Source organism: Chrysemys picta, chromosome 8 (genome assembly GCF_011386835.1).
Source record: "Chrysemys picta bellii isolate R12L10 chromosome 8, ASM1138683v2, whole genome shotgun sequence".
NCBI classification, from domain to species: domain Eukaryota; kingdom Metazoa; phylum Chordata; order Testudines; family Emydidae; genus Chrysemys; species Chrysemys picta.
In genome coordinates this window covers 72,325,505-72,351,285 of record NC_088798.1, presented here as the reverse complement: position 1 = coordinate 72,351,285, position 25,781 = coordinate 72,325,505, and the positions used below count along the sequence as shown (strand labels likewise).

Genomic DNA, 25,781 nt, shown 5'->3' with positions numbered 1-25,781 from the left:
AAGGATCTGCACCCTCAGCCAGATCAACTTGTGCATCCAGCAGCCAACGGTGGAAATGGGCGACGGAAGCCAGGGCAATAAATGGAAAAGACCAAGTCGTTTCTCTCTTGCCATTTGGATTTAATCTCTGGGCAGATTCGATATTCTGTCCCAGAGGGATCCCAGCAGGGCGCCTTTGTGGGGAATATAGCAGCAGATTTGATGCTGGATATTGATTCCTTGGCGGCTCGCATGCTGCAGGTCTCTGATGAGGCGAACAGGCAGCATTTTCGAGTGGATCTGGGAAGCGGGCCTCTGCTTATAAAGGATCCAATCGACCGGGAGGCGCTTTGTGGGCTGAGTTCTAGCTGCGTTATGCAGTTAAGAATTCGTGATTGAAGTTCCCTTTGAAATGTACTGAGCAGAGGTGGAGATCGCAGAGTTAAGGACAATCCTCCCAGCTTTCTGAAAAGAGAACTGGATTTAGGAATAGGGAGCCAGTGTCCCCGGGACAATGGATCCCGCAGGAGAAAGCACGGGATCCTGATTTCGGCGGTAATTCCGTCATGGGCTGCAAAGCCCCAAGGATCACTGCTCTGGAAGTGAAGATGCGCAGCGATTGGAGTCTCGTGCCAGAGCTGCTGCTGGGTGGGGCTTTAGACAGAGAGAAACAAGTTGATACCAGTTGGTATTAACAGCTCTGGACGGGGCCGCCCGCCACGATCTGGGTTAGCAAAACTCAGGATCTCTGCTCTGGACGCCAGTGACCATGCGCCGCTCTTTGATCAGTCTGCCTAAAGGGTCAGCCTGCTGGAGAGAACGCCACCTGAGCCCTTGTGGTCCAACTCAACGCCACTGACCCAGACAGGGTCACATTACCTGTTTACATCACCTGGGGTGGTAGTGTAGCCTAATTGATAATCCTGCAGCCTAGGATTTAAAGGAGCTGGGTTCTGTTTCCTGCTTGGGTATTGAGTGATCCTGGACAAGTTAGTTCAGCTCTTTGTATCTCATTTAGGGGGGAGGGATAGCTCAGTGGTTTGAGCATTGGCCTGCTAAACCCAGGATTGTGAGTTCAATCCTTGAGGAGGCCATTTAGGGATCTGGGGCAAAAATCTGTCTGGGGATTGGTCCTGCTTTGAGCAGGGGGTTGGACTAGATGACCTCCTGAGGTCCCTTCCAACCCTGATATTCTATGATTCACTCAGTGGCCACGTTCACCGTGCACCCGAAAGCAGGGAGGTCACACTGCTGGGCAGGCTGGATTTGGAAACCGGAAGACATTAGGAATTTGACATCAAAGCGAAAGATGGGGATCGCCTCCCACGGAGGGGCGCTGCAGCGTTAATGTACACATGCAGGATGTCAGTGATAAAGCTCCGGGGATCAGACTGACCCTGGTGCTGGGCCCCATCCCCGAGAGCGCCGAGCTGGAGCTGTGGCAGCGCTCAATAACGCCAAAGATCTGGATTATGGAGAAGTGACTCTCCGCATCGCTGAGCACCTGCCCTTCAGACTGAGCTCCTTCTTGAGAAACCAGTTCTCCTTGCATCTGAAGAAGTGAGGTTCTAACCCACGAAAGCTTATGCTCCCAATACTTCTGTTAGTCTTAAAGCTGCCACAGGACCCTCTGTTGCTTTTTACAGTTCTCCTTGGTCACTGCAGCTCCCCTGGCTAGTGAGGCGTGTTCCGGCTACGCAATCACAGTCACTGCCGCCGCTTCCAGATCGCCGCCTCTTTCCACCGAAACAGCTTTGGCGAGAAACCTTTCCTCTGTGAACCACAATCCGCCCGCGTTCCTGGAATCTGCCTCCGAGGTGCTTGTGAAGGAGAACGCCGCCCCCGGCGCCCTGGGGTTCCCTGCGTCCGCGTCGAACCCAGACTCAGGCCAGAACTCGCTCAGTTCCTACTCCCTGGTGTACACCCAGCCACAGGAAGCGCCCATCTGCTCGAACGTTTCCATCAACTCCCAGACCGGCAGCGTCCACCCCTCCGCTCCTTTGACCGCGAGCAAACGCAAACTCTCCAACTCCAGGTGTAGGCCAGAGACCTGGGAGACCCGTCTCTGTGGCAGCGCCTCTGTTCGCCTCTCCCTTCTGGACTTCACTGATAACCCCTGCCATTTGATACCCGCGGGTCAAACCAGCTCTGTGTCTCCGCAAACCCTTCCTCCTTTTGCCGACGCCGCTTAACTGGTGATCAAGGTGACGGCTGTGGGCTCAGATTCGGGCCCAAACGCCTGGCTTTCTTGTCAACTGATCAGCGCCCCAAACCCTAGCCTGTTTGTGGTATCACCTTACACCGGGGAGATTAGAACCGCCCACGCAGTTCACGGAGATATTTTGCCCCCAAATCTTATAATCCTTGACCCTCCTCTGTCAGCCTCCCTGACCCTTATGGTCTCCATAGAAGACAATTCTATTGACGCCTTCCCTGAATTTAAAGAATTTTCCACAGCCAAAGAGAACGAGTCCCACTCGCCCCTGTGCCTGATTCTATCCTTGGCAGCGATCTCAGTCATCGCCTTTGCCGCCTTCCTTGCCCTGCTCTCCAGGTGCTGCAGAGACAGTGCTTGTGATTATAGCTTTTGGGGAGGGAGCTGCTCCTGTATTAGACAGTCCAGTAGGAGGCGGGAGGAAGTCAGACACTCCAATGGAATTCTCCGCACACAACTTGGCGCTGAAGAGCCTATTAAATTCATTGACATAGGGGGAAATGCCCACATGCCCCAGACTCACTACTACGGAACCTTTGTTTCTTCAGCCTCCAGGAGCAACAGCTTCAGGTTGTTGAAACCTTTCAATATATCTCCAGCGGGGGACGTTTCCAATCCAACCTGCCAGTCAACAGACATGAGCCTGACCAAAGAGGTGAGAAGCACTTTTGATCGAGGTGAGGGTGGCCCAACCCCTCAGCTGCAGGGAGAGATGATAGAACTCCTGGGGCATATGGATCAGAGCGTGTGGATGAGTTTAGCTCCCAACCGGGGATTAAAGGAGAACAGTAAAAGATGATTATAACCTCTTCGCATTCTTTCCAGCTGCATCCTTTACAAGGGTTTAGCAGAATACTCTGTGCGCGATCTTCACATAGGGTTTAAACGAACTAAGAATGATCGCAAGTGAGAGGAATGACGTTTAATTTGGTAATGATTTATATCACTAATGTTAGTGTTCGCTTGTTTATTTACCGATCTGCAGGAAATGTGCAATTTCCCAGATTGTGAATGGTAAATCTGGCCTTTGGAACAAACGGATACCCGTGACTAAGGTAAAACGCTTTAAAAGCTTTCGGTGAGTGATTACTTACAGTTCAGTTCATCCGCTGCCGAGTGCAATTGTTGGCTGTTGGTAAATTGCCTCCTATCGCTCTTAGCCGTGCTGGCCCTTTAAGCGTTCCCCATCACTGCCTATAAGTGGAGCGTGGGTGATTCTCTTCAACGAATCAGATGTTGCCGTTGCTGTGGTGATCGAGTCTCCTCTGACTGACAGTGGGACTGTCCCACCTCCTTCCTCCGGGCCAGACGAAGCGCTGCTTGTTGCTGCTCTGCCGGGAAACAAGGCAGGGACGCTGGCACTGCGCCGCTCTGCTCGCCTGGAGGGTCTGAAACCCGCCGCGCCGCCTGCCGCTGCTCTCACCCAGTGGCCTCGGCCGTGCCGGAGCGGGGAGAGCTCCGGGAAAGGCAGGGCGGGTTCTCCTGGTTTGGGCTGCGCCATGGGCTCAGCGGTGGAGAGCAGGGGGTTCCTGCAATGGCAAGTAGGCGCTTTGCTTCTGGTTTTCTTCCCGCTGCGGGGTGGAGGGAAGGCGGCACAGATCCGTTACTCCTTCCCGGAGGAGTTGGCCCCGGGATCCTTTGTTGGGGATGTGGCTAGGGACCTGAGTCTGGAAGCTGCCCGGGTGGCCTCCCGACAGCTGCAGATCCTGCCCGGCTCGGCTCAGAAGCACTTCAGAGCAGAGGCGCAGAGTGGTGTCTTGGTGGAGGAGGAGCGGATAGACCGAGAGCGGCTCTGCGGCTCTAGCCCGCGCTGTCTGCTGTACCTGGAGATCTTGCTGGCCAACCCGCTGGCCTCGCACCGCGTGGAAGTGGAGGTTCTGGATGTGAACGACAATGCTCCGGCGTTCCTTACTAGCCTCACCCGCTTGGAGATTGCCGAGTCCGCAGCACCAGGCGCGCGGTTCCCTCTGGAGCCTGCAGAAGATTTAGACTTTGAAGCCAACTCCATCAGCACCTACCGGCTGAGCCCTCCTGGATGTTTCACCTTGAGTGTGAAGAATCGTAAAGACGGCAGCAAACACCCCGAGCTGGTTCTGGAGAAGGCGCTAGACAGGGAGCAGCAGGAGCAGCATCGGCTGGTGCTCACAACACTGGATGGTGGGCTTCCTGCTAAATCCGGAACTGCTGAGATTGTCGTCTCAGTTATTGACGCCAACTACAACCCGCCCGTCTTTGGTCAGCCCGTGTACAAAGTAACCCTGCTGGAAAATGCGCCGGAGGGGACTATGGTGATTAAATTAAATGCCACCGACCAGGACGAGGGGACAAATGGAGAGATCGCCTATTCCTTCAGCAGCCACACTCGCCAGAAAATCCGGCGGTTGTTTAGCATTCAGGAAAGGACCGGAGAGGTAAGAGTCCTAGGAAATGTCGACTATGAAGAGGGCACAGTGTACGAGATCGATGTGAGGGCCAAAGACGAGAGCTCTCCCTCTATGGACGCCCATTGCAGTGTCTTGGTGGAGATAAAGGATGTCAACCACAACGCCCCTAGCGTTAGGTTCACATCGCTCTCAGCCACGGTTCGAGAGGAGCGCCAGTGGGGGCGGCAGTGACTCTTCTCAGTGTAAGTGATGGAGACTCCAGGGAAAACGGAGAGGTTCAGCTGCAGCTCCCGGCAGACATTCCCTTCCAGATCGTACAGTCCTTCAGGAACCACTACTCCTTGGTCACTAGCGGCCCGCTGGATCGGGAGGAGGTCTCGGAGTATAAGGTTGTGATCACAGCTACAGATTCTGGATCACCGCCACTTTCCAACCAGAGCAACCTCCTGATAAACATATCGGACCTGAACGATAACCCACCCCGCTTTTCCCAGCCTGCCTACCAAGCGGAGGTGCCAGAGAATAATACTTTGGGCGTTCCCATCTGCTCCGTGTCCGCCTTTGATCCCGATATGGGCCAGAACTCCCAGCTGTCTTACTCCATCGTGGATAGTACCGTGCAGGGGCTGCCCGTTTCCTCCTATGTCTATGTCAGCGCCAAGAACGGGACCATCTACAGCAGCTCCTCGTTCGATCATGAATAAATCAAACAGATAGTTGTGCAGATACAAGCCAGGGACGGCGGGTCATCGCCTCTCAGCACCAACGTGACTGTCTCCATCTTCATCCTAGACCGGAACGATAATGCTCCTCTGATTATCTATCCTGTGGCTCGGAAGGGGTTCCTGGCCCAGCAGTCCGTCCCTTTCTCTTCGCAGGCGGGACACTTCGTGACCAAAGTGACAGCTGTGGACGCATGGCTCTCCTACAAACTGCAGCAAGCCACAGACCCAAGCCTCTTCAAAGTCTCCCCATACACCGGGGAGATTAGAACTACCCGAGCTCTCCTTGAACAAGACTCCCCCACGCAGAAGATTGTCCTTGTTGTCGAAGACTGTGGGGAGCTGCCTATGTCTACCACAACCACTGTGATCATGAACATAGAGCAGGACCCTGACCGGAGCTCAGCAGACTTCAAGAGGTCTAACCTAGAACAGGATGGCCTTCCCCACCTGACAGTGTACCTCATCATTGCTCTGGTAGCAATCTCAGACCTCTCTGCTATGACTTGCGTATTTTTAGCCGTGAAGTGCCTTAGAAATGCAAGAGCCAGAAACTCGGATGCAGCTTGGACTACTTATCTAAAGGGAGGAAATACCCTGCAGGCGTGGAGACACTTTGATAGAGGTCTTCAGAGCGTGGAGGAGAAACTGGAGTTCCCCACTGCCTTTGGGGGAGATTTTCTTTCTCTATGTCCTCTCCAAAGGCCTGGTCAGACTCCATTACCAGAGGGGAGCAATCACCTGTTTGCAAAACCCGTTAGTCAACCGGACATCAACAGCGCAGACACTCTTCTGGCCAGCAATAACCTCAGCGATCCCAGTGAGGCGAGAAGTGAGAGACAATTACATATTTGGTGTTTGAGTTAATGTCTTCTTGTGATGTCCTTAGCATGTTAGTTAATTGCTTTTATTTCAGATGACTTGTGATTTGGAAAACATCTATTTACTCTTGGTTTTGAGTGAGGGATTAATATTGGAGTTCCTGGTGAAGAAGGCGAGGTATTTCTCTTAGCCTGCATAGAAGTAATAACTGTACTGTTGTCCTTGTACAGCAGCTTTTAAAAAGTGCACAATGGATTGTGTTTCTGGAAATCCTCCTGGTGTCTTTAAAATACATGGCAAGGCCTCAAAATAGTGTGGTAAATGTGAACATTCTACTCTTTTGGGGGGTAAATTATCGCAATAGTGTTGGGAGACCCTGACAGATTTCTCAGTCTTGTGTTGAAAGGTGGCAGTTGTGAGGTGTTTAGAAAGTGCTCTGGTCTATCGGTTACCCTGAGGTTTCAAAATTATATTGGGGATATTTCGCCAAACCAGTGAAATGTTTGATATGGAGAGTTCATCAGGCTTTAACAAATGCCTTTTCATACCGTATGAAAACACTGTATACAGAGACCAGGGTTCTGCATTCATCACAGCTGAGGATTTGTCCTTTGTTGCGATGAGATGGGTGACATCTGAAATCACGATCATGGTTGCCAAAGCAAAATAATGAGGATTTGTACCTTGTATGCTTCCACGACGTGCTGTTTCCTTGAGAACAAAAATCTGAGCTGCTAAATTTAGCTGCCAAAACCACTGACTAACGCTTGTGAAATGTAATTCTGGGGGAGTTAGTCCTCCTGACGCTGGCTTGCGGCTCTTGTCTCTGTAGCTTTAAGTGTTTAGGAGGCGTTGTCATTGGCCGAGAGCGGATAGAGCTGTCATCCAATGAGGTGCTGATCTAGGCTGCAGGGATCTGCTCTTCCTCTCTGTACCCCCCCCCCCCTTTCCTCCAGCGCTGTGGCTATGATTCAGCTCCCTTCCCCCATCCCACGCCCTCCACTCAGTGACTAACAATCGCTGCTGCAGCTAGGCAAACCCGGGCGCCGTTCTATCAGCTGTGGAGGGGAATACCGGGGATTTTAGAAGCTCGTATCCAGACCCCGGTGCCTCCTGTGTGCCGGGACAGGACAAAAACTCTTTCTAGGAGAGGATAGCTCAGAAATGGAGCCCAGAAGCCCCGGGCAACCCGCTTGGAAATGGCAAGTACTGATTTTGCTTTCCCTGTGCGGCTGGGGCTGGGTCTCTGGGCAGATTCGCTATTCAGTGGTGGAGGAGTCGGAGCTGGGAACAGTGGTGGGGAATATGGCTCAAGATCTAGGCTTAAAGGTGGCGGATCTTTCGGGTCGCAGGCTGCGCTTGGGTTCGGAGGAGAGCAGACTGTACTTTGCGGTGAGCCTGGCCAGCGGCGCTCTGCTGGTGAATGAAAAGATAGACAGAGAGAGCCTCTGCGGAGCCAGCGCGGGGTGTGTGCTGCCGGTGCAGGTCGTTATAGAAACGCCCCTGGAGCTTTTCCGCCTGGAGGTTGAGATTCTGGACCTGAATGACAATTCGCCCAGCTTTCCCATTGCCCAGCGCACGGTGAGGATAGCGGAGTCCGCCACCGTGGCTGCGCGCTTCCCTCTGGAGAGTGCCCAGGATCCGGATGTGGGGACCAACACTGTCAGCGCCTACCGGCTCAGCCCCAGCCCGCACTTCTCACTGAATGTGAAGAAGCTTAAGGACGGCAAACTCTTCCCGGAGCTGGTGCTAGAGCAAGCCCTGGACCGAGAGGAGCAGCGAGAACACCAGCTGGTACTGACTGCCATTGACGGGGGAAATCCGGCCAGGTCAGGCACTGCGCAGATAACCGTGGTTGTTGTGGATATCAATGACAATGCACCTGTGTTCGACCAGTCTGTCTACAAGGTCAGCGTGCCGGAAAACACCCCTGTGGGCACTCTGCTTATTCAACTCAATGCTACTGACCCTGACGAGGGCCCCAGCGGAGAAGTACAGTACTCCTTTGCCGTTCACACTTCCGACTCCGTCCGGAAGTTGTTTGATTTGGATCCTCCCACTGGCGCCATCCGCGTTCAGGGAGTTGTGGATTTCGAAGAAGCGGGTTTCTATGAAATCCACGTAAGAGCCCGAGACAGGGGCGTGCCGGAAATGGAAGGCCACTGCGTTCTCCAGGTTGAAATAGAAGACGTCAATGACAATTCCCCAGAGGTCCTGTTGACCTCCTTGGTGAACCCGGTGCCAGAAAACACCCCCTTGGAGACCGTGGTGGGGCTTTTCAATGTGCGAGACCGAGACTCGGGTGCCAATGGGGAAGTGAGTTTAGGAATAGCACCAAACCTGCCATTCAAAATTAAATCCTTCGAAAACCACTATGCGCTGATCACCCGCGAGAAGCTGGACAGAGAATCCGTCTCTCAATACACCATTGAGCTGACTGCCAGAGACGCAGGATCCCCCTCTCTGACCACCGAGACCACAATACTTCTGAATATTTCGGACGTCAATGACAACCCCCCTCGTTTTTCTCAGACTTCCTACAACGCCTTCGTGAGAGAGAACAACCCCCCGGGCTCCTTGCTCTGCACCTTGTCGGCTTCTGATCCCGACGAGGGAGAAAATTCCCGCCTCACTTACTCTATAGCGGGAAGTCAGATCCAGGATGCGCCTGCCTCTTCCTTCGTTCACATTAACCCGGACAATGGCAATGTTTACGCGCAGCGCACTTTTGACTTCGAGTTGCTTCAGGTGCTGCAAATCCCCGTGACTGTGCAGGACTCGGGGTCTCCTCCTCAGGGCTCCAATGTTACCGTCTACGTCTTTATTCTGGATCAGAACGATAACGCCCCGGTCATTTTGCACCCGGTGACTGGCAGCCAGGTCGCAGCGCCCCAAAGGATACCCCAGTCTGTTCCCGCTGGCTACATGGTCACCAAAGTCACAGCAGTGGATGCAGATTCTGGCCATAACGCCTGGCTCTCCTATTCGCTGCTGCCACAGTCTACAGACCCCTCCTTGTTCCGAGTGGCTCCTTACACAGGAGAAATCCGGACCATCCGGGGCTTCCAAGACACAGACCTGGCCGCGCAGAAAATCGTCGTGCTAGTCAAGGACAACGGGGACCCAGCTTTGTCCTGCACAGTCACCATTATGGTTTCCTTAGAAGACAAAGCGTCGGAGGAAAACTTCAAATCTCGCGATTTCCTTACAAACCCCAAAGATAAGCCCGACCTGACTCTCTATTTAATTATTGCGCTGGTGGCAGTTAGCATGGTGTGTCTTGTTACTTTCATCGTATTCTCTGCAAAGTGCATCAGGAAAAGAGACAGATACTCCTGTTGCTGCCTGAGCAACTCACCCTCTAGGGACATTTTCAAACACTCCAGCCCAAAGCTTCAGCTGAACACGGACGGCACGTTGAAATACATGGAGGTGACACTGAGGCCCACAGACTCTCAGAGCCAGTGCTATAGGACCTGCTTTTCTCCAGGCTCAGACAGAAGTGACTTCACCTTTATGAGACCTATGAGTTGTCCCCCGCCTAGTGCCCTAGCGATGGAAACTGACACTTTCTTATCTGGTACGAATACATCGAATGAATCCGGTCAGGTGAGATGGCACTTTTGCCCTTAATTTCTCACAAATGACACGGGTGTCTTGAAGCGTATTTCCTATGTGACCAAGGACAGAACAGCACATGGGATTTGTGTCTAGGGATGAACTGTGAAAATGTGTCACCATTATGAAGTGCGCTCAGGCACCAAGGGTTTCTTTTGTTTGGTTTATGTACAATAACGCTCCAGATGTTGTGTGTAAGGCAGGTATTCCAGATACACTCGTGCTCACACAATGAGCTGTTCAGTAGTTTGTGAGTCAGAAAATCAGGGATTTAGTTCACTGGACTGTGCCTTAAACAATGACAAATTTATAACATGGTTATGACAGGAAGTGTGCAAGCAATTAATTACGTGAGATTAATCAGGAAACTCTAATGAGGGAAGGGAAGGGAGGGGAAAAGAGAGGGATGGACATTGATTATTTGTTCTCAGTTAACTAACTTTCAATTCCAAATGAGACCGGCTGAACCTATCTCTGAACCTAATTTAAAGAGTTTCAGTTCATGCAAAATATCAGTGTGTGTTTTCAAGAAAATGCTTCTGTTTTGCAAACAGGTAATTCGGATCACACTTCTGCAAGCCTTGTTGCTGACACTCATGCTTAAATCACAAAGAGTTCGCTTTGTTCGTCATTGTCTGCTGTTTGCCTGGTGTCTCTAGGTTAAAAACTGCAGGTTCCACGGTCCTTTGTTACACAGCAGCAACTTCCGCCCATGGATTGGTGCTTGTGTTGCTGTCCCGGGAAGGAGGCTGGTGATTGGATAAACGGGAAGACACTATTAGCCAATGAATAAGAGGCTAATACTGGAGATCAGCGTGTACCCCTCCCCTTTCCCGCCGGAGCTGTATCATTCAATAGGTGCCCAAAACAATGAATAAGAGAGGTAAACAGTGAGCGCAGACCCCTTTCTCTCTGATACTTTACTACAGATCCACAGTTCATCGCCCAGCAGTTTAAGCAGACACGCTTTCTTTGCTGTGCATAGCTTCTCGCTGTGGATTTAGAAAGATGCTAAGAGCGGAAAAGTCTGCCTGGTCCCTGGTACTCCTGCCTTTCTTTTCTCTCTGTTTGTTTTTGCATAGCTCTTCCGCCCAGATCCGTTACTCTATCCCAGAGGAACTGACTCGAGGTGCCTTTGTGGGAAATATTGCTAAGGATCTAGGGACAAATGTGGCAAAACTCGCGGCTGCTAATCTGCAGGTTCTTTCCGATTCTGATTCCCAATATTTCTCTGTGAATGTGAACACTGGGATTATAGTGGTCAATGACAGAATCGACAGAGAGTGGCTCTGCGGGCAGAACTCGCGGTGCTTCTTGCATCTCAAACTCGCTATCGAAAATCCAGTGGAGTTCTACCGCATTGAAGTGGAAATATTGGATATAAATGATAATCCTCCTGAATTCCCGAGCAGCGAGATCGCTTTACAGATCTATGAACTGGCCTCTCTGGGCGCCCGCTTTCCTATCCATCAGGCGCAGGACCCGGACGTGGGCTCTAACGCTTTGCAGACCTACCACCTCAGCGCCAATGAGAATTTCAATCTCAACGTGAAGGCACGTACAGATGGCAGCAAATTCCCGGAGCTGGTGCTGGAAAGAGCGCTGGACAGGGAGCACAGAGCTGCCCACCATTTGGTCCTGACAGCTGAGGATGGCGGCTCTCCCCCCAGGTCCAGCAAAACACGAATTGCTGTCCAGGTTCTAGATGCCAATGATAACCATCCAGTGTTCGATAAACCTTCCTACCAAGCTCGTTTGGTGGAAAACTCTCCCTCGGGCACGCTAGTCATTAAACTGAATGCCACAGACGTAGACGCAGGGCCTAACGGAGACGTACGCTATTCCCTGGGCAGCCACAACTCGGAAGCCTTGCGCAGGATATTTGCAATAGACGATCAAACGGGAGAAATCCGAGTTCGGGGGAACCTAGATTTTGAAGTAGCGTCTGTCTACGAGATTGAAGTTGAGGCCAAGGATATGGGCTCTCCCACGATGGAGGAGCATTGCAGCGTCACTGTAGAGGTCACGGATGTGAATGACAATCCTCCAGAGGTGGTCCTCACCTCCTTCTCCAGCTCCTTGAGTGAAGATGCCCCTCCCGGGACTGTGGTCGCTGTGATACACGTGAAAGACAGAGACTCCGGGGAGCATGGGAAAGTCCAGTGCCATCTACCCAGAAGCCTTCCCTTCAAACTTCGGAAAGATTTTGAGCACCAGTATTCTCTGCTCACCAGCCAAGGGCTGGACCGCGAGAGCGTCTCCCAGTACAATGTCACCATCTCCGCCTCTGACCTGGGAAGCCCCCCTCTCTCACGACACACAATTCTCTCCATCACGCTTGCAGACATCAATGACAACACGCCACAGTTTGAGAGAACTTCCTATGAAGTCGTCGTTAAAGAGAACAACCGGGTGGGGGAAATACTGGTCACGGTATCCGCAACCGATCCTGATTTGGACCAGAATTCGCGCCTTTCCTATTCTGTTCTGAGCAGCCCGGGGAAAGGTCCCGCTGCGGATCCCTCCGCATACATCTCCATAAACCCAACAAGTGGGCAGGTTTCCGCGAAGCTGCCTTTTGATTACGAGCAAACCACGTATTTCCAGTTCCAGGTGGAAGCCTCAGATGGCGGCTCTCCAGCTCTCAGCAGCAGGACAGTGGTCCACGTCTTCGTCACAGACCAAAATGACAACGCCCCAGGGATCCAGTTCCCTTTGACCGGGAAGGACTCAGTAGTCCTGTTCAGGATTCCCCGATCTACCAGCCCCCAGGCCTTAATAACGAAGATCATAGCGGTGGACCTAGACTCTGGACGAAATGCATGGCTCGCCTACCATTTAATGCAGGCAACCGATCCCAGTCTCTTCGTGGTGGCCCTGCGCTCCGGAGAAATCCGGACCACTCGAGCCCTCCAGGAGCAGGATGCTGCCACGCAGGAACTCTTCTTGGTAGTCAAAGACTCAGGCGAGCCGCCCATGTCCACCTCCGTCACCGTGTTGGTGTTGCTGGAGGAAAATGCCCCCGAAGCCTTCCTGGGGTTAAAGGCTCAGGCGGCGGAAAGTGAGAGCGTCCCCAGGTTAACACTGTATTTAATCATTTCATTAGCAACAATCTCAGCGTTGTCATTGGCTGCTTTGGTGGGGCTGGGTGTCCGGTGTGTCAGGGGAGATGCACGTGCTGCGGTTGGCTGCTGTGTGAAAGCGGACACGCTCCGGGTGCCCCCAAACCCCTTGCTCGGACACGTACAGTACCAGCCCACCCTGGGGGACGCCACGATCGACGTGCAGGTGACCTCCACGGCCCCCCCTGCCCGGGGGTATAGATCCTGCTTCTCTCCCGTCTCGGACATCAGCGAGTTCATGTTCATGAAACCCTCTGTGAGCCTCGGAAACAGCTCGGGCAACAGCCCGCCTGATCGCAGCTTCTCCACTGAGGTGAGCTCCCTGAACGTGCCATGGCAGTGTCCCCAGCTGACCCCGCCGTGTGACCTGCAGTGTGTCTGGCTGGGTCGGTGTGTTCCAAAGGCACGAGACGTGCTATAGGACAACGCTAAACTGCAGCCAGCTCCTCTCGTGCCGGGCAAGGGGAGAGGACACGGCCGCTCTCTGTACCGCGTCTGCCCCCCCCCCCCGGTTCTGTGTCAAGTCACAGCTCTCCCTGATCGCTCTGCTCAGCACCTGCCCTTTCCATTGGCCACCCCGCCAGAGCTGAACGCACCCCCGGGGCTTAGGGTGTCCTTTGCCGGTGACTCACTGCCAGCGTCCCGGCGGTGCAGAGCGGGGTGTGTGGCGGGGCTGCGTGCGTGAAGCGCAGGGTGGGTGAGTTTTGGGGAAGGGGCACTGCTGTCGGGAGGAGGGATTGTCACTTGTCAGCACCCATCGCCCGCCGACTTTCTGCGACGCTCTTTGCCGGGGAACTGAGCATTTGAGATCAGCTCCCCTCCCGCCCCTCCGGCTGCAGCTCCCCTCCCCCCGCTACGCCCTGCCGGGCAGCCGGGAGCGCCCCAGGAGCGGACTTTGGGGACACTGGAACCGGCGGCGCGAGTTCCCGGGAGGCAGCGAGCGGGGCGGGAGCCGGGGAGGCGGCGCCGAGTGGTTTCAGACACATACAACGGAGCGCGGCATGGCCGGGAGACCGAGTTTGAGCTGGCAGCTCCTGCTGCTTGGTGCTTTCCTCTCTCTGCCGGACCCGGCTGGCGCACAGACTCGCTACTCAGTGCCCGAAGACCTCGAGCCGGGCTCCTTTGTGGGGAACATTGCCAAGGATCTAGCTGTGGACGTGCGGAGCCTATCGGCCCGCAGCCTCCGGCTGGTCAGCGAGGGCGGCCGCCAGCACTTCCAGGTGAACCTGGCCAATGGAGTCCTGCTTGTGAATGAGAAACTAGACCGGGAAGCGCTGTGCGGTCTGAGCTCCACGTGCTTCCTGCAGCTCCAGCTGGTGCTGGAGAGCCCGCTGCAGCTGCACCGGGTGGAGGTGGAGATCCTGGATGTCAACGACAACGCGCCGCAGTTCCCGAAGAAGGAAGTTTCTTTAGAGATCACCGAGGTAGCGAACCCAGGGACTCGCTTACCCCTGGAGGTAGCAGAAGACCCAGATATAGGCTCCAACTCCATCTCCACCTATGAACTCAGCGCCAGTGACCATTTTGCCCTGAGCATAAATGTAAGGGGAGATGGTGTGAAAATGCCTGAAATCGTGCTGGAGAAAGCCCTGGATAGAGAGAAAGTGGCGGCCCATCACTTAACCCTAACAGCTCTTGATGGTGGGGACCCGGTGAGATCAGGCACTGCCAGGATCACAGTTCATGTCCTGGATGCCAACGACAACCCCCCTGTGTGTGATCCGCCGATTTCCAAAGTGTTTCTGGAAGAAAACGCCCTGTCAGGGACGCTGGTTACACAGCTGAACGTCACTGACTTGGACGAAGGCCTGAATGGGGAGGTTGAATATTCGTTCAAAACCAGCAATAATGCCCCCGATACATTCCTCAGGCTGTTCAGCCTGGACCCCCAGACAGGGCAGATCACAACCAAAGCCCCGCTGGATTACGAGGACTCCAGTGCTTACGAGATCACTGTTCGAGCCAGAGACAAGGGCTCCCCCGCAATGGAGGGGCACTGCAGCCTCCGGGTGGAACTGGTGGACGTGAACGATAACAGTCCGGACATTGTGCTGACCTCCCTGTCCAGCCCGGTGCAGGAAGATGCGCCCCTGGGGACTGTGATAGCGCTAGTTGGTGCCAAGGACAGTGACTCTGGGGAAAATGGACACGTCCATCTGCAGATAAGCAATGATCTTCCTTTTAAACTGGTGAGCTCCTTCAAAGGGCATTACTCACTGGTCACCACTGGGCCACTGGATCGAGAGAAGGCTGCTGGATACAACATCACTGTTATGGCCACAGACGCCGGGTCCCCTCGAAGGTCCACCGAGCAAACCATCTTCCTGCAGATCTCCGATGTGAATGATAACATGCCCAGGTTCTCCAGCCCCTCCTACACGTCCCACATTCAGGAGAACACCCTTCCTGGGGCCTCCGTGTTCTCTGTATCCGCCTCTGACCCTGATGTGGGCGCCAACTCCAAGCTATCCTACTCTATTCTGGACACTGGCATGCAGGATGTGCCCCTCTCAGCCTACCTCCACATCAACCCAGAGAACGGCACCATCTACGCCTTACGGGCTTTTGACTATGAGCAGGACAAAGTGTTCCAGGTGCCCGTGGAGGTGCAGGACGCTGGGTCCCCTGCCCTGAGCAGCACCGCCATGCTCCACCTGTTCGTCCTGGATCAGAACGATAACGCGCCTACCATTGTGTACCCACCCGTCCCCAGGGGCTCCGTCTTCCAACAGACAGTACCCTCCTCGGCAGAACCCGGCTACTTGGTCACCAAGATTGTGGCGGTGGATGCTGACAGCGGCCACAATGCCTGGCTCTCCTACCAGCTCCAGGAGACCAGTGAGCCATGTCCCTTCCGGGTGGAGCTCCGCTCCGGAGAGATCCGAATAACTGAGGCACTTAGGGAGTCAGGAGCGCCCCACAGGCTGGTGGTCCAGGTGAGGGACAATGGGACCCCCTCCCTGTCCACCTCAGTGACTCTAGTCATCTCCCCCGAGGAGAACGCTGTACAAGACTTTGCCAAGGCCTTGGACCTTCCCAAATTGCCTTCCAGAGCATCCAGCATCACTCTCTACCTCATCATCTCCCTGGTAGCCATTTCCCTGGTGTCATGCGTGATGCTGGCTGTCCTAGGCACCAGGTGCCTCAAATCGGGCTCCACAGCTGCAGGCTGGCCCCTCTCACACTGTTGTAGGAGGACAAGCTGCAAGTCTGCATCGAACTTCCCTGGGCAGTTGAATCCGGATGGTTTCATCAAGTATCTGGATGTGGGTGGAGCTGGGCTGGTGTCCCAGGCACAACACTACAAGTCTTGTTTCTCTCCAATGTCTGATCAGGGGGATTTCCTCTTCATAAAACCTTTCAGCCATTCCACTACCGGGGAGAGCATGGCTGCCTTTGATCAGGTGGCCAGTGCTTCAGTGAGTCCCTGCGATGGGGTAAGCTGTGTGTGTGTCCTGCTGTCCTTTCTGTTCAGAGTCACTGCTGTTCATAAATATCCACTCTTCTCCTTCAGGCCTTTCAATCCACTTTGGCCTCCTGGGGAAAGTGCGTTACCTTCACCTGTCCAGCAAGAAAGAGGGGGAAAAGTCGGGGCTCTGCATAATGGAGGTGGGATGCCTGGGTGGGAATAGCATCTAACACTTTAGGACCAGAGCCCTAAATTGAGAGTGACTGGCCCAGGTAGCTGCAGCTTCTCCTTAGACCATTCCTTGATTACATACTCTAAGTTTTGTAAGTGACACGTTGCGTTGTTATATGCAGTGTTACTGTAGCTGTGTTGGTCCCAGGATATTAGAGAGACAAAATGGGTGAGGTCATATCTTTTATTGGCCCAACTTATGTTGGTCAGAGAGGTAAGCTTTCCAGCTTTTCTTCAGGTTAAATAGGAAGTTTTTTGAATTTACCTCTTACTACTTTATTCTGAAGCTGGACTTGGAACTGAGTACTTTGCTAAACAAAGTTTATCTGTTTTGAGTATTTTGCAGGTGTGTGGCAGAAACTTTTCACTTGGTGATGTATTGTACTACATGCTGATCACGTCACGATGACAACTCCAGCCAAAATTTTCAAACTTGGAAGCATAAATACGTAGCCCCAGTTTTAGAGGTGCTTGGCACCTGCAGCTCCCACTGAACTCAGTGAGATCGGAGGGCGCTCAGAACAGTTGAAAATAAGGCTATTTTTATTTAGATGCCTATACGTGGCTATAAATGCCTAAATTTAGGCATCCAGGTTTGATCATTTTGGGATCCAGCTCTAAAATTATTTTTGTCAGTAACTGTATGTCCTAAAATTGAAAGTGACAATTACAGTAACATTTCAGAAAATAAATAGAGAAGGCCTCATTTACAAAATGTGTGTCTATATATGTATTGTTGTGTGTGTGTAAATATTTTTTAAAAGAAGTCAAAGATAGATACTTTTTAATTTGCATACATACAGCTTGGATGACAATGGGACTCCTTTGTGGGGAAATCAGTAGTTATTCTGAGGCTTTTCTTTACCATAATCATTAAAGCTATAGGTAAATTAGTAATATCACAACTTCTGATAAATAAAAACTAGGTCAGCTGTATCTATCTTCCATTTTCCTTAGTAATTGTATATACAAGCAGAATACTCCTGTTCTGCTTTATAAAGCCTAAACTGCTCATTCCCAAGATAACCCAGGAGACATCTTTACAGAGCTAAAGACAGCACGATATTACTGCAGAGTTAATTAAGAAGATAGCTAGAAGTCTATGATTTTGGGAAGTACTTGTATTTCAGGCAGAAAACAGTTCTCCCTTTTAACTCTCCTTACAAAGACTTAATACATAGAGCTGTTTCATATATTTCTTTATTTACAAACTGCCCCTTGTCTGATAATAAAACTGTGGGTGGAAAGTGATACAGGGCCCATTAATCAAGTTCCATAGTGGTCTGTTATGTCTATAGTCTGTTATGTCTCCTAAACAAATAATATATTTTGTTGTGGGAAGTGAATTATTTTCTACATAGACAGAAAAATACTGTAATGCACCAAGGCCACAGTATCCAGGAAAAGATTAATTAAAATATAGAATGTGAAATCAAGACACTGTGCAAGCATTTTTAGAAAGGGAGAAAGGACAAATTAGGAAGTTCTGATATCATTTCAGCTTCTGGCGTTAAAACACATCTTTCTCAGTATCAATTAACTCTGCTTCTCCCTCAGCTAATTATTTCTGGTACTATAGAGTTCTTTAGATTAAATTGATGTGCTTATCAGTCCATAGCATGCTCCATTTCTTTCACAGCTTGGTTTCCTAGCTTATTCTGGAAGATTATTCACTGAATTGTTTTGTCATGCTTTTTAGCAATTGTCTTGATTCAGGAATATTCAAGAGGGAGGGGGATCTGGTTGTTTTGTGTCTTTGTTTGTTTGTTTTACCTGGATGGAGAGGTATATTTCTGGTTACTCCACTGAATTTTAAAATTATTCTCTTTCATCTACATTTTTAGCTTCTCCTAAGCATGAATGGATTTCCAGGCTGCAATAATCCTGGATCAGTTTGCTTTGATTTCCAAAGGCTAGAATAGAGGCATTAAATTACTTTTCTGTTTCCCTTGTAGCAAGCACAGCCTAACCCGGACTGGCGTTTCTCTCAGGCCCAGAGACCTGGAACCAGTGGGTGAGTGAGTCAGTTTCTGTTCCTCTGCACACATGCTGGCTTTTTTTATTTTTCTTGTTGATTTCATGATTTCAGTGCTGGCGGAAGGTGCCAGATTGGTGGCTCTGGAGATGGAGCTTCTGTGCTTATATACAGAATAGATATAGCCTAGGAAGCAGGGCAAGATTCCTCCACCCCCAGACTCACCCCCACCCCCACCCTGCCTCTGCAGCTCAGGCTTGACCTGGAGGGGAACACTCCTGGCCAGAGAGGGGAGTTTAATCTTGTGAGCAATTTAGTCCTTGGCTTCTCTGCTGAAACACCCAAAAAGAGGTCATATTAGTACCAATTCTGCTGGTGTTCTTTGCAGCATCGTCTGTCTAGCTCCCTATACTTGGCTACTGGGAACTGGAATGAGGCCTTGTCTGCACACAAACTTGCATTGAACTAACTCAATGGGTTTGAATTCATACCATTTGTTTCTCAGTGCAAGCCTGCACACGTGGACACTCCTATTTTGGAATTAGAGTAGCGTAGTTTGCTTTTGCTTAAATCAGTAAAAAATGGCTCAAGTTAAATCAAAATCAGACACATTTATTCTAAAACAGAGACTTTCACTTGGTGGTTTAATTATTTCAGTGCAAGTTTGGAATCACTGAAACCTCCAACACATTTTACATTGGTGTCAAATTTTGATTACTGTCAATCTGGGCTGGAATTAAACTGCTGATTTATAGGTAAAAGTCTCCATATCATGGTAGCAATCCCCTGAGTTTTCAACTCTCCCTAGCATGCTATTTGTTGTTAGTAGTAGTAGTAGTAGGTAAAAGTATTATTTTCAAAATTTGGCATATGAGCAGAGGTGAAAGTAAGCTGGTACGCCCTGGTACGGCGTACCGGCAAGAGTCAGTGCGCCGTACCGGGGCGGCCCGGCTTCCCCAGGCGGCAATTTAAAGGGCCTGGGGCTCCCAGCAGCGGCTGGAGCCCTGGGCCATTTAAATTGTCGCCAGAGCCCCGCTGCTGGAGCCCTGGGGTAGCGGCAGCGAGACTCTGGGGGTTATTTAAAGGGCGGGGGCTCCCGCTGACTCTACTGCCCTGGGCCCTTTAAATAGCCGCCGGAGCCCTGCCACCGCTACCCCAGTGCTCCAGGGGCTATTTAAAGGGTCGGGGCGGTAGAAGCAGGGGAGCCCCGGGCCCTTTAAATAGCCCCTGGAGCCCTGCTGCTGGAGCCCTGGGGTAGCAGTGGCAGCTGGGGGCTCCGGCAGTGGTTTAAAGGGCCCAGGGCCGTAGCAGCGGCCAAGCCCTGGGCCCTTTAAACTGCTGCCGGAGCCCCCAGTACCGCTGCTACCCCGGCGGGGGAGGGGGAGGGCAGTTACAGGGCGGGCTGGGGCTGGCTCTGACCCCCCATCCCCACCCCTTCCGCCCGAGGCCCCACCCCTTCTGGGGGCCAGAGCCGGCCCCAACACAGCCCCATACCGGTAAGTCCCTATTTCTACTTTCACTCCTGCATATGAGTCTCCCCAGGTGCTAGCAAATTGGACAGGTACTAGGTAGGATCAGGGAAACTGAGGGACTTTTGTGGATTCCCTGTTGATCAGGGAAACTGAGGCTGAGGAGAGAGCCTATCAAAGACACATGGAACATATGGTCCTTTTGGTCCTCCACTCTCAGCACACATCCAACACCTGATTGCTCCTCCCACCTCCCAATGGAGTGCTCTCTGAGCTACCTCCAGCCCTCCTCACATATGCCTGTGGATTTCATACACAGGCACACACACATTATAGGCTTAAGCAGCTGTATCCATCTTACATTTAAAATGTAGGCTCTTTGAGGTGGGGACCAGCTTTCTGTGTTTGTACAGTACTTGTACACAATGGGCTCCTGAAATATGCCTAGCAAAGTGTCCATGTGGCCATCTGAAATATGAGAGAGACAAGTCATGGGTGAATAGGAGTGTGCAGTGAGGGCTGCTTTCTGGGAACAGAGCCAGGTGGGATCATTCATGAAATCATGCTATAGAGTCAGCCCTGTCACTAAGTAATGTGGCTTGGAATTTATGAGATGAATCTGGTTACTCAGAATTAATCAGGAGACTAGCTTGGTTAATTTAATATGATTTATTTTTGGATTTATTAAAAATGCATCCATCATAATCTCTAGGCACATGTAATTTAATATAAAACACCAACTAACTGCAAACACAATTTATATTTTAAAAAAAATCAAATCAAGCTCCCACTTCCCCATCCCAAATAACTTGGATTGGAGATTACAATGTTTAAATATTCAAAATAAAATTTATGATGAGACCAACAATCTAGGAGTAACACAAGATGCTAAGTGGGAAAGTGACAATGAGATTTCAGGTGGTTGCTTTGCTTCTGGGCCAGTAGAGCCAATGACACAGTGGAAGCAGTACTCTGCCCTTGGAAAAGAGAAGAGACTCCAGTCACCCTGTACTAGTGACCCTACTTGCTGATTCTGCAAAAGTCACCAAGGTGTAGAGATACCAAGATTGTCCCCTGCACATTCACCCACTTGCCCAATGGATCAGCTCCTGGCATGGCCTGCAGGAACTATTCTTTAGAGGGAGCTTTGATTTGCTTCTGCTTGTTCTTCTGGGCCTGAGTTCAGCAAAGCATTAGGGTTTAAGCACATGTTTAAGTGTTTACCAAATTGGGCCCTCACCCACAGACTAGGAGTAAGCCAAATGAGTGTCGTACAGATTACTGCTCCTGTTCAGTCTGTCATTGATCTAGCAATGTTACAATTGCCTCCTCGCACCCTGGGCTGTCAACCCCATGCCACATGGTGAGGAGAGAGAAACAGAACTTCGCAATGGGACAACTCTTGCTTTTAGCCCTGGAATTGACTGAGATTGACTGAGTCTATAGAAAAGCTATTGGGGTTATTTTAGAGGTGTTTTCTGGTATTAGTTATGTTTTATTCTCTCCGTCTGAACTCTGTATAATTGGATTCCTGGTACTAACGGAGCCTGGCTTTGCAGATGGAAGAATTTTTTTTTTTAAAGTCCCAATAAAACTTTTTAATACTCTCAGAAACATTATTAGCTGTACCATTTTCTGTAAAATATGTGGCATTTACAAAGTGCATGAAAGTGTGGTGTGGCACAAGGGTGTTCCTGGCACTTATGTGGCCTGCATAACTCACTTGTGAATTCATCACTCCTCAGTAAAAAGGACAACCACTCCACACCATCAGCTATGTGAATATGATATGTATGTGGGTGGGATTTGCAAAACCATGCACGTGCATTCTCTCACTCTCACTCATTCTCTGTCTCTGTCTCTGTCTCTCTCACACACACACACACACACACACACACACACACACACACACACACACACACACATATATATTCCAAAACAGAAACAAAGTTTGTTGATTGCTGGCTAATGTAACCAGAATAAAACTCTATATCAAGAACACTGCAACTAATTAAATCATAAGGGTTAAAAAGTCTGCCAATATTCCTTTAAGGTGATGTAGCTATAGATACCAACAGCTTTGCCTTTCATCCATTCTCTTTGCAAAAATCAAAATGTGTGAAAATTCACATTACACACACCAATAACAGCTTCAGGCTACATTCACCCCTGTTCCACTGTGGTCAACTGCACACCAAGGGGAGTCTTTCTGAGGAAGAGTAGGTGGTTGTACTTCTGGGACAGAGAAGACAGAGTTCCAGACTGAGCTTCATAGTCAGTGACAACTGTTCAGGAGTCCCTGCACCCTGAGATTGCTCAACCCCTGCTGGCCTGTTACAGTGAAGTGTAGGTTATCAATGTAATAAAAATAATGAATAAACCACATGTGGCATATGTCAGTTAAAGTATACAGAGAACAGAATTCTGGCCATTACATTGCAGAAGATGTGCTTTAAAGATATATCTTAACCGTGCAGCAATATCAGACACAAAACAACAAAGTTTGGGTAATGTGTAAATAATTTGATCATTAAAATATGTTACATTTATTGGTGATAGTTTCTGGTGAAAATACAGAGGACCTGGAGCTCTACATCCAGCTCCCAGTGTCTCTGAACTAGAGGGGAGCGGAGGAGCGGGGTGTTTCACCTCACCTACTCCTCCACCTCCTCCCCTGAGCGCTCCGCGTCCCCACTCCTCCGCCTACCTCCCAGCGCTTCCCACCACCAAACAGCTGTAGCAAGCTCTAGGAGGGAGGGGGAGGAGCGGGAATGTGGCACGCTCAAGGGAAGAGGCAGGGCCGGGGCAGAGATTTGGGGAAGGAGTCGGAATAGGGGCAGGGAGGGGGCGGAGTTGGAGCGGGGACTTTGGGGAAGGGGTTAGAATGGGGGCAGGAGGGGGCAGGGCAGGGGTGGAGTTGGGGCGGGGCCAGGGGCAGAGTGGGGGTTGAGCACCCACTGGCGCCAGTAGAAGTCGGCGCCTGTGGACAGAGGATGGAACACCTGATGATTACCTGTTCCGTCCATTCCCTCTGGGGCACCTAGCATTGGCCACTGTCAGATGACAGGATATTGGGCTAGATGGACCTTTTGTCTGACCCAGTATGGCCACTCTTATGCTATGTTCTAAGATACAGACTTCTCACCTTCAGCCCTTCTCTTATAGTTAGAGCTGAACCATCACACCTGATTGTAACCCTTGAAAACTGGGGAAGATTTAGATCCAGATCTGGACCCCAACTGTTCATTTGAAGTGAAACTATTTTAAGTCTTTTAAAACAGTCATTGTAAACTTATATGAGACATGCTATGATCACATACAGTGATATCGTCTGACTCAGAATTAAGGTTCTTAGCAGAATGTCTAATGTGAATTTTCACACATCTTGGCTTTTTTAAGTGAATTATCAATTATAGGGCTTTCATAATCTTTGGGCCCAATTCACTGATGCTGTCTGCTTTGCACCACTCTAGTTATACAAAACACCCAAGTAGCTAGCCTAACTGATCCAAGATGGCTCTTACACTACTCATAACATAAACCAGCTTTAAGATTGCTCTTATTCCTGTCAGGAATCAGGCCAGCCCAAAGAACAGGAGAATGTAAAAGTGACTTACAGTCTCTTTTGTCCTTTGGCCATTTCTGCTACTAGACACATTAGACACACAAATACACACATCCTTTGCACATGTAATTGAATATCTGAAAACCTATTAAATGTTGTTTAATGTTTGGAAGCAACTGTAATCAGAGTGAAGTTACATGCCTGTGCTCTCCCACTATGATTACAATCTAGTGCTGCATAATGCAGATTGTGGCATTAGTATATAGTGTAATGATGCTCGTGGGCACAGTAATAATAATAACTAATAATAAATGTACTCGACTTTTCCTAGGACAGTCACAAAGAGGTTTTGGACCCCATTAAACCTAAAGGGGATGCTTAGCTTAAGGCGAATGTTACAGCTTTATCATTTGTCTGAGAGACTGAGACAGGGACATAATGTGTTTGTTTGTTTTTTAATATTGTCTTCCCCATTGCCTAGCAAAGTGTCCATGTGGCCATTTTCTGGACAATGCCCACCCCTCCATTGTCTTCTACCCTCATCCCAGCCATTGTGTCATTTGCTCATTACACAACAAAGATGTTATGAAGGAATAACATGGGTACAGTGGGTCCAGATAACTGTGTTTATTGACTACAGATAACATTCAAGGCCTAGTTACAGACAGTGGTGCTCTGGCAGGGTTCTGGTGGCTTCTGAAACACACAGAATATAGTTAGGGATACTAGAAGGCTCACAAACTCTTTGAAGGGATAGTACCTAATTCCTAACACTATACTAGTGTAGGAACTGCTTCCACAGTACTGCATGTACAGAACGCTACCATGGCATTACCCCCAGTGCGAGGAGCACTGGAGTGCTCTGAGCTTGTGTTATAATGGAAGCAGGCCCCGTACTGTATATTGCACATGTTATTCAATGCATAAAGCCTTTGTGATGAGATCAGGGCTGTGCACGCACAGTGCTGCCACTGAAGCAGTTCTTATGCTGGGAGCAGGAAAGCGGATGTTGGAGGAGGGCACAGTCTTTGCACACTGCCACCTAAAGCAGATCAGCACTGGCAGACTGGACAACATGCTCAACAGAGAGGGCTTTTTTCTTTTTTTTTTCTGTTAAATAAAATTAAAGCCCCATGACGTGTCACACTGTCTGGAGTGGTTCACAACCATGAGTGCCTACTTCAGGGCAGACTGTCAAAAACAGACACCCCAAACCGATGGTGTGTTCTATTATTATACTTCACCAAGCCAGTAACAACTGTGAACTCCTGGATCACTATAACAGTCTCACCATGGAGTCACAGACAGTCCCCTTGGACTCTCCAGTCTATCTTGCTGCTCAGACAAACTGGACTTAGGGATAAATAGTCACTTACATCAAAAAATCACACCACATTCAGGTTGCTTCCAGTCCCAAGAGACCATCACTTACCTCCAGATCAACTGGTACCATAGATTTTAGACCAAAGACAATGCCTGGAGCCAATCCTGTAATAAATGATCTAAATGTTTATTAACTAGGAAAAAGAAATAAGAGTTATTTACAGGTTAAAGCAAGCAAACATAGACACACAAATGATTTACCATTTAAATCCTAAGAGTGACAGGGTTTTAGTGAGCTGTCTATTCAAAATGTCTTTCAGGGCAGACCCAGGAGGCAGCCCCTGGGGATCTCTGGCTTCAGTTTAGGTCCTGTCTACTCTGTCAAGTTTTTGCACAGTAAAACAGCTTTCTGCATTGTAACTCCTGAAGTGTACACACTGCCAAGCCACTTAGTGCACAGAAACTGCGCAGTTGCAGCGCTGTAAAAAAACCACCCCGAGAGGCGTACAGCTTTCTGCGCCTGGGGTACAGCACTGCAGGGCCAGTGTATTACAGAGCTGCGACTGGCCTCCTGGAGGTGTCCCACAATGCCTATTCTTGCCTCTCTGGGCATCGGTTTGAACTCTACTGCCCTGCCCTCAGGTGACCAACCATCATCCCCACCCCGTAAATTCCTTTGGAATTTTGAAAGTCCCCTTCCTGTTTGCTCGGTGATGTGTGCAGTGGTCTCAGCACATCTTTCCAGGTAACCATGCCTGCTCCACGCATCAGACGATCCCCCGCTTGGAGCAATGCCGAGCTGCTGGACCTCATCAGCATTTGGGGAGAGGAGGCTGTCCAGTACCAGCTGCATTCCAGCCATAGGAATTATGACACCTACGGACAGATTTCACAATGCATGACAGAAAGGGACCATGACCGAGACACACTGCAGTGCAGGTTCAAAG

The 25,781-nt window shown here is 50.4% G+C and overlaps 1 protein-coding gene and 1 pseudogene across 44 annotated transcripts in view; both read left to right on the top strand.

Annotated features, from left to right (window-relative positions):
* LOC101938858 (protocadherin gamma-C5-like) overlaps window positions 1-25,781 on the top strand; it is a 415,891-nt gene that overhangs the window by 362,690 nt on the left and 27,420 nt on the right. For 39 of the 44 annotated variants that reach the window (XM_065555809.1, XM_065555808.1, XM_065555775.1 and 36 more), the window contains one exon: window positions 18,458-18,516. In XM_065555809.1, the coding sequence (XP_065411881.1) occupies window positions 18,458-18,516 (59 nt within the window). Of the gene's footprint in view, window positions 1-6,986; window positions 9,732-10,637; window positions 13,176-13,495; window positions 16,300-18,457; window positions 18,517-25,781 lie in introns of those variants that run through there. The other 5 variants (XM_065555806.1, XM_065555817.1, XM_065555798.1 and 2 more) reach the window with 5 other exon arrangements.
* LOC135973254 (protocadherin gamma-C4-like) lies at window positions 3,555-6,290 on the top strand (annotated as a pseudogene).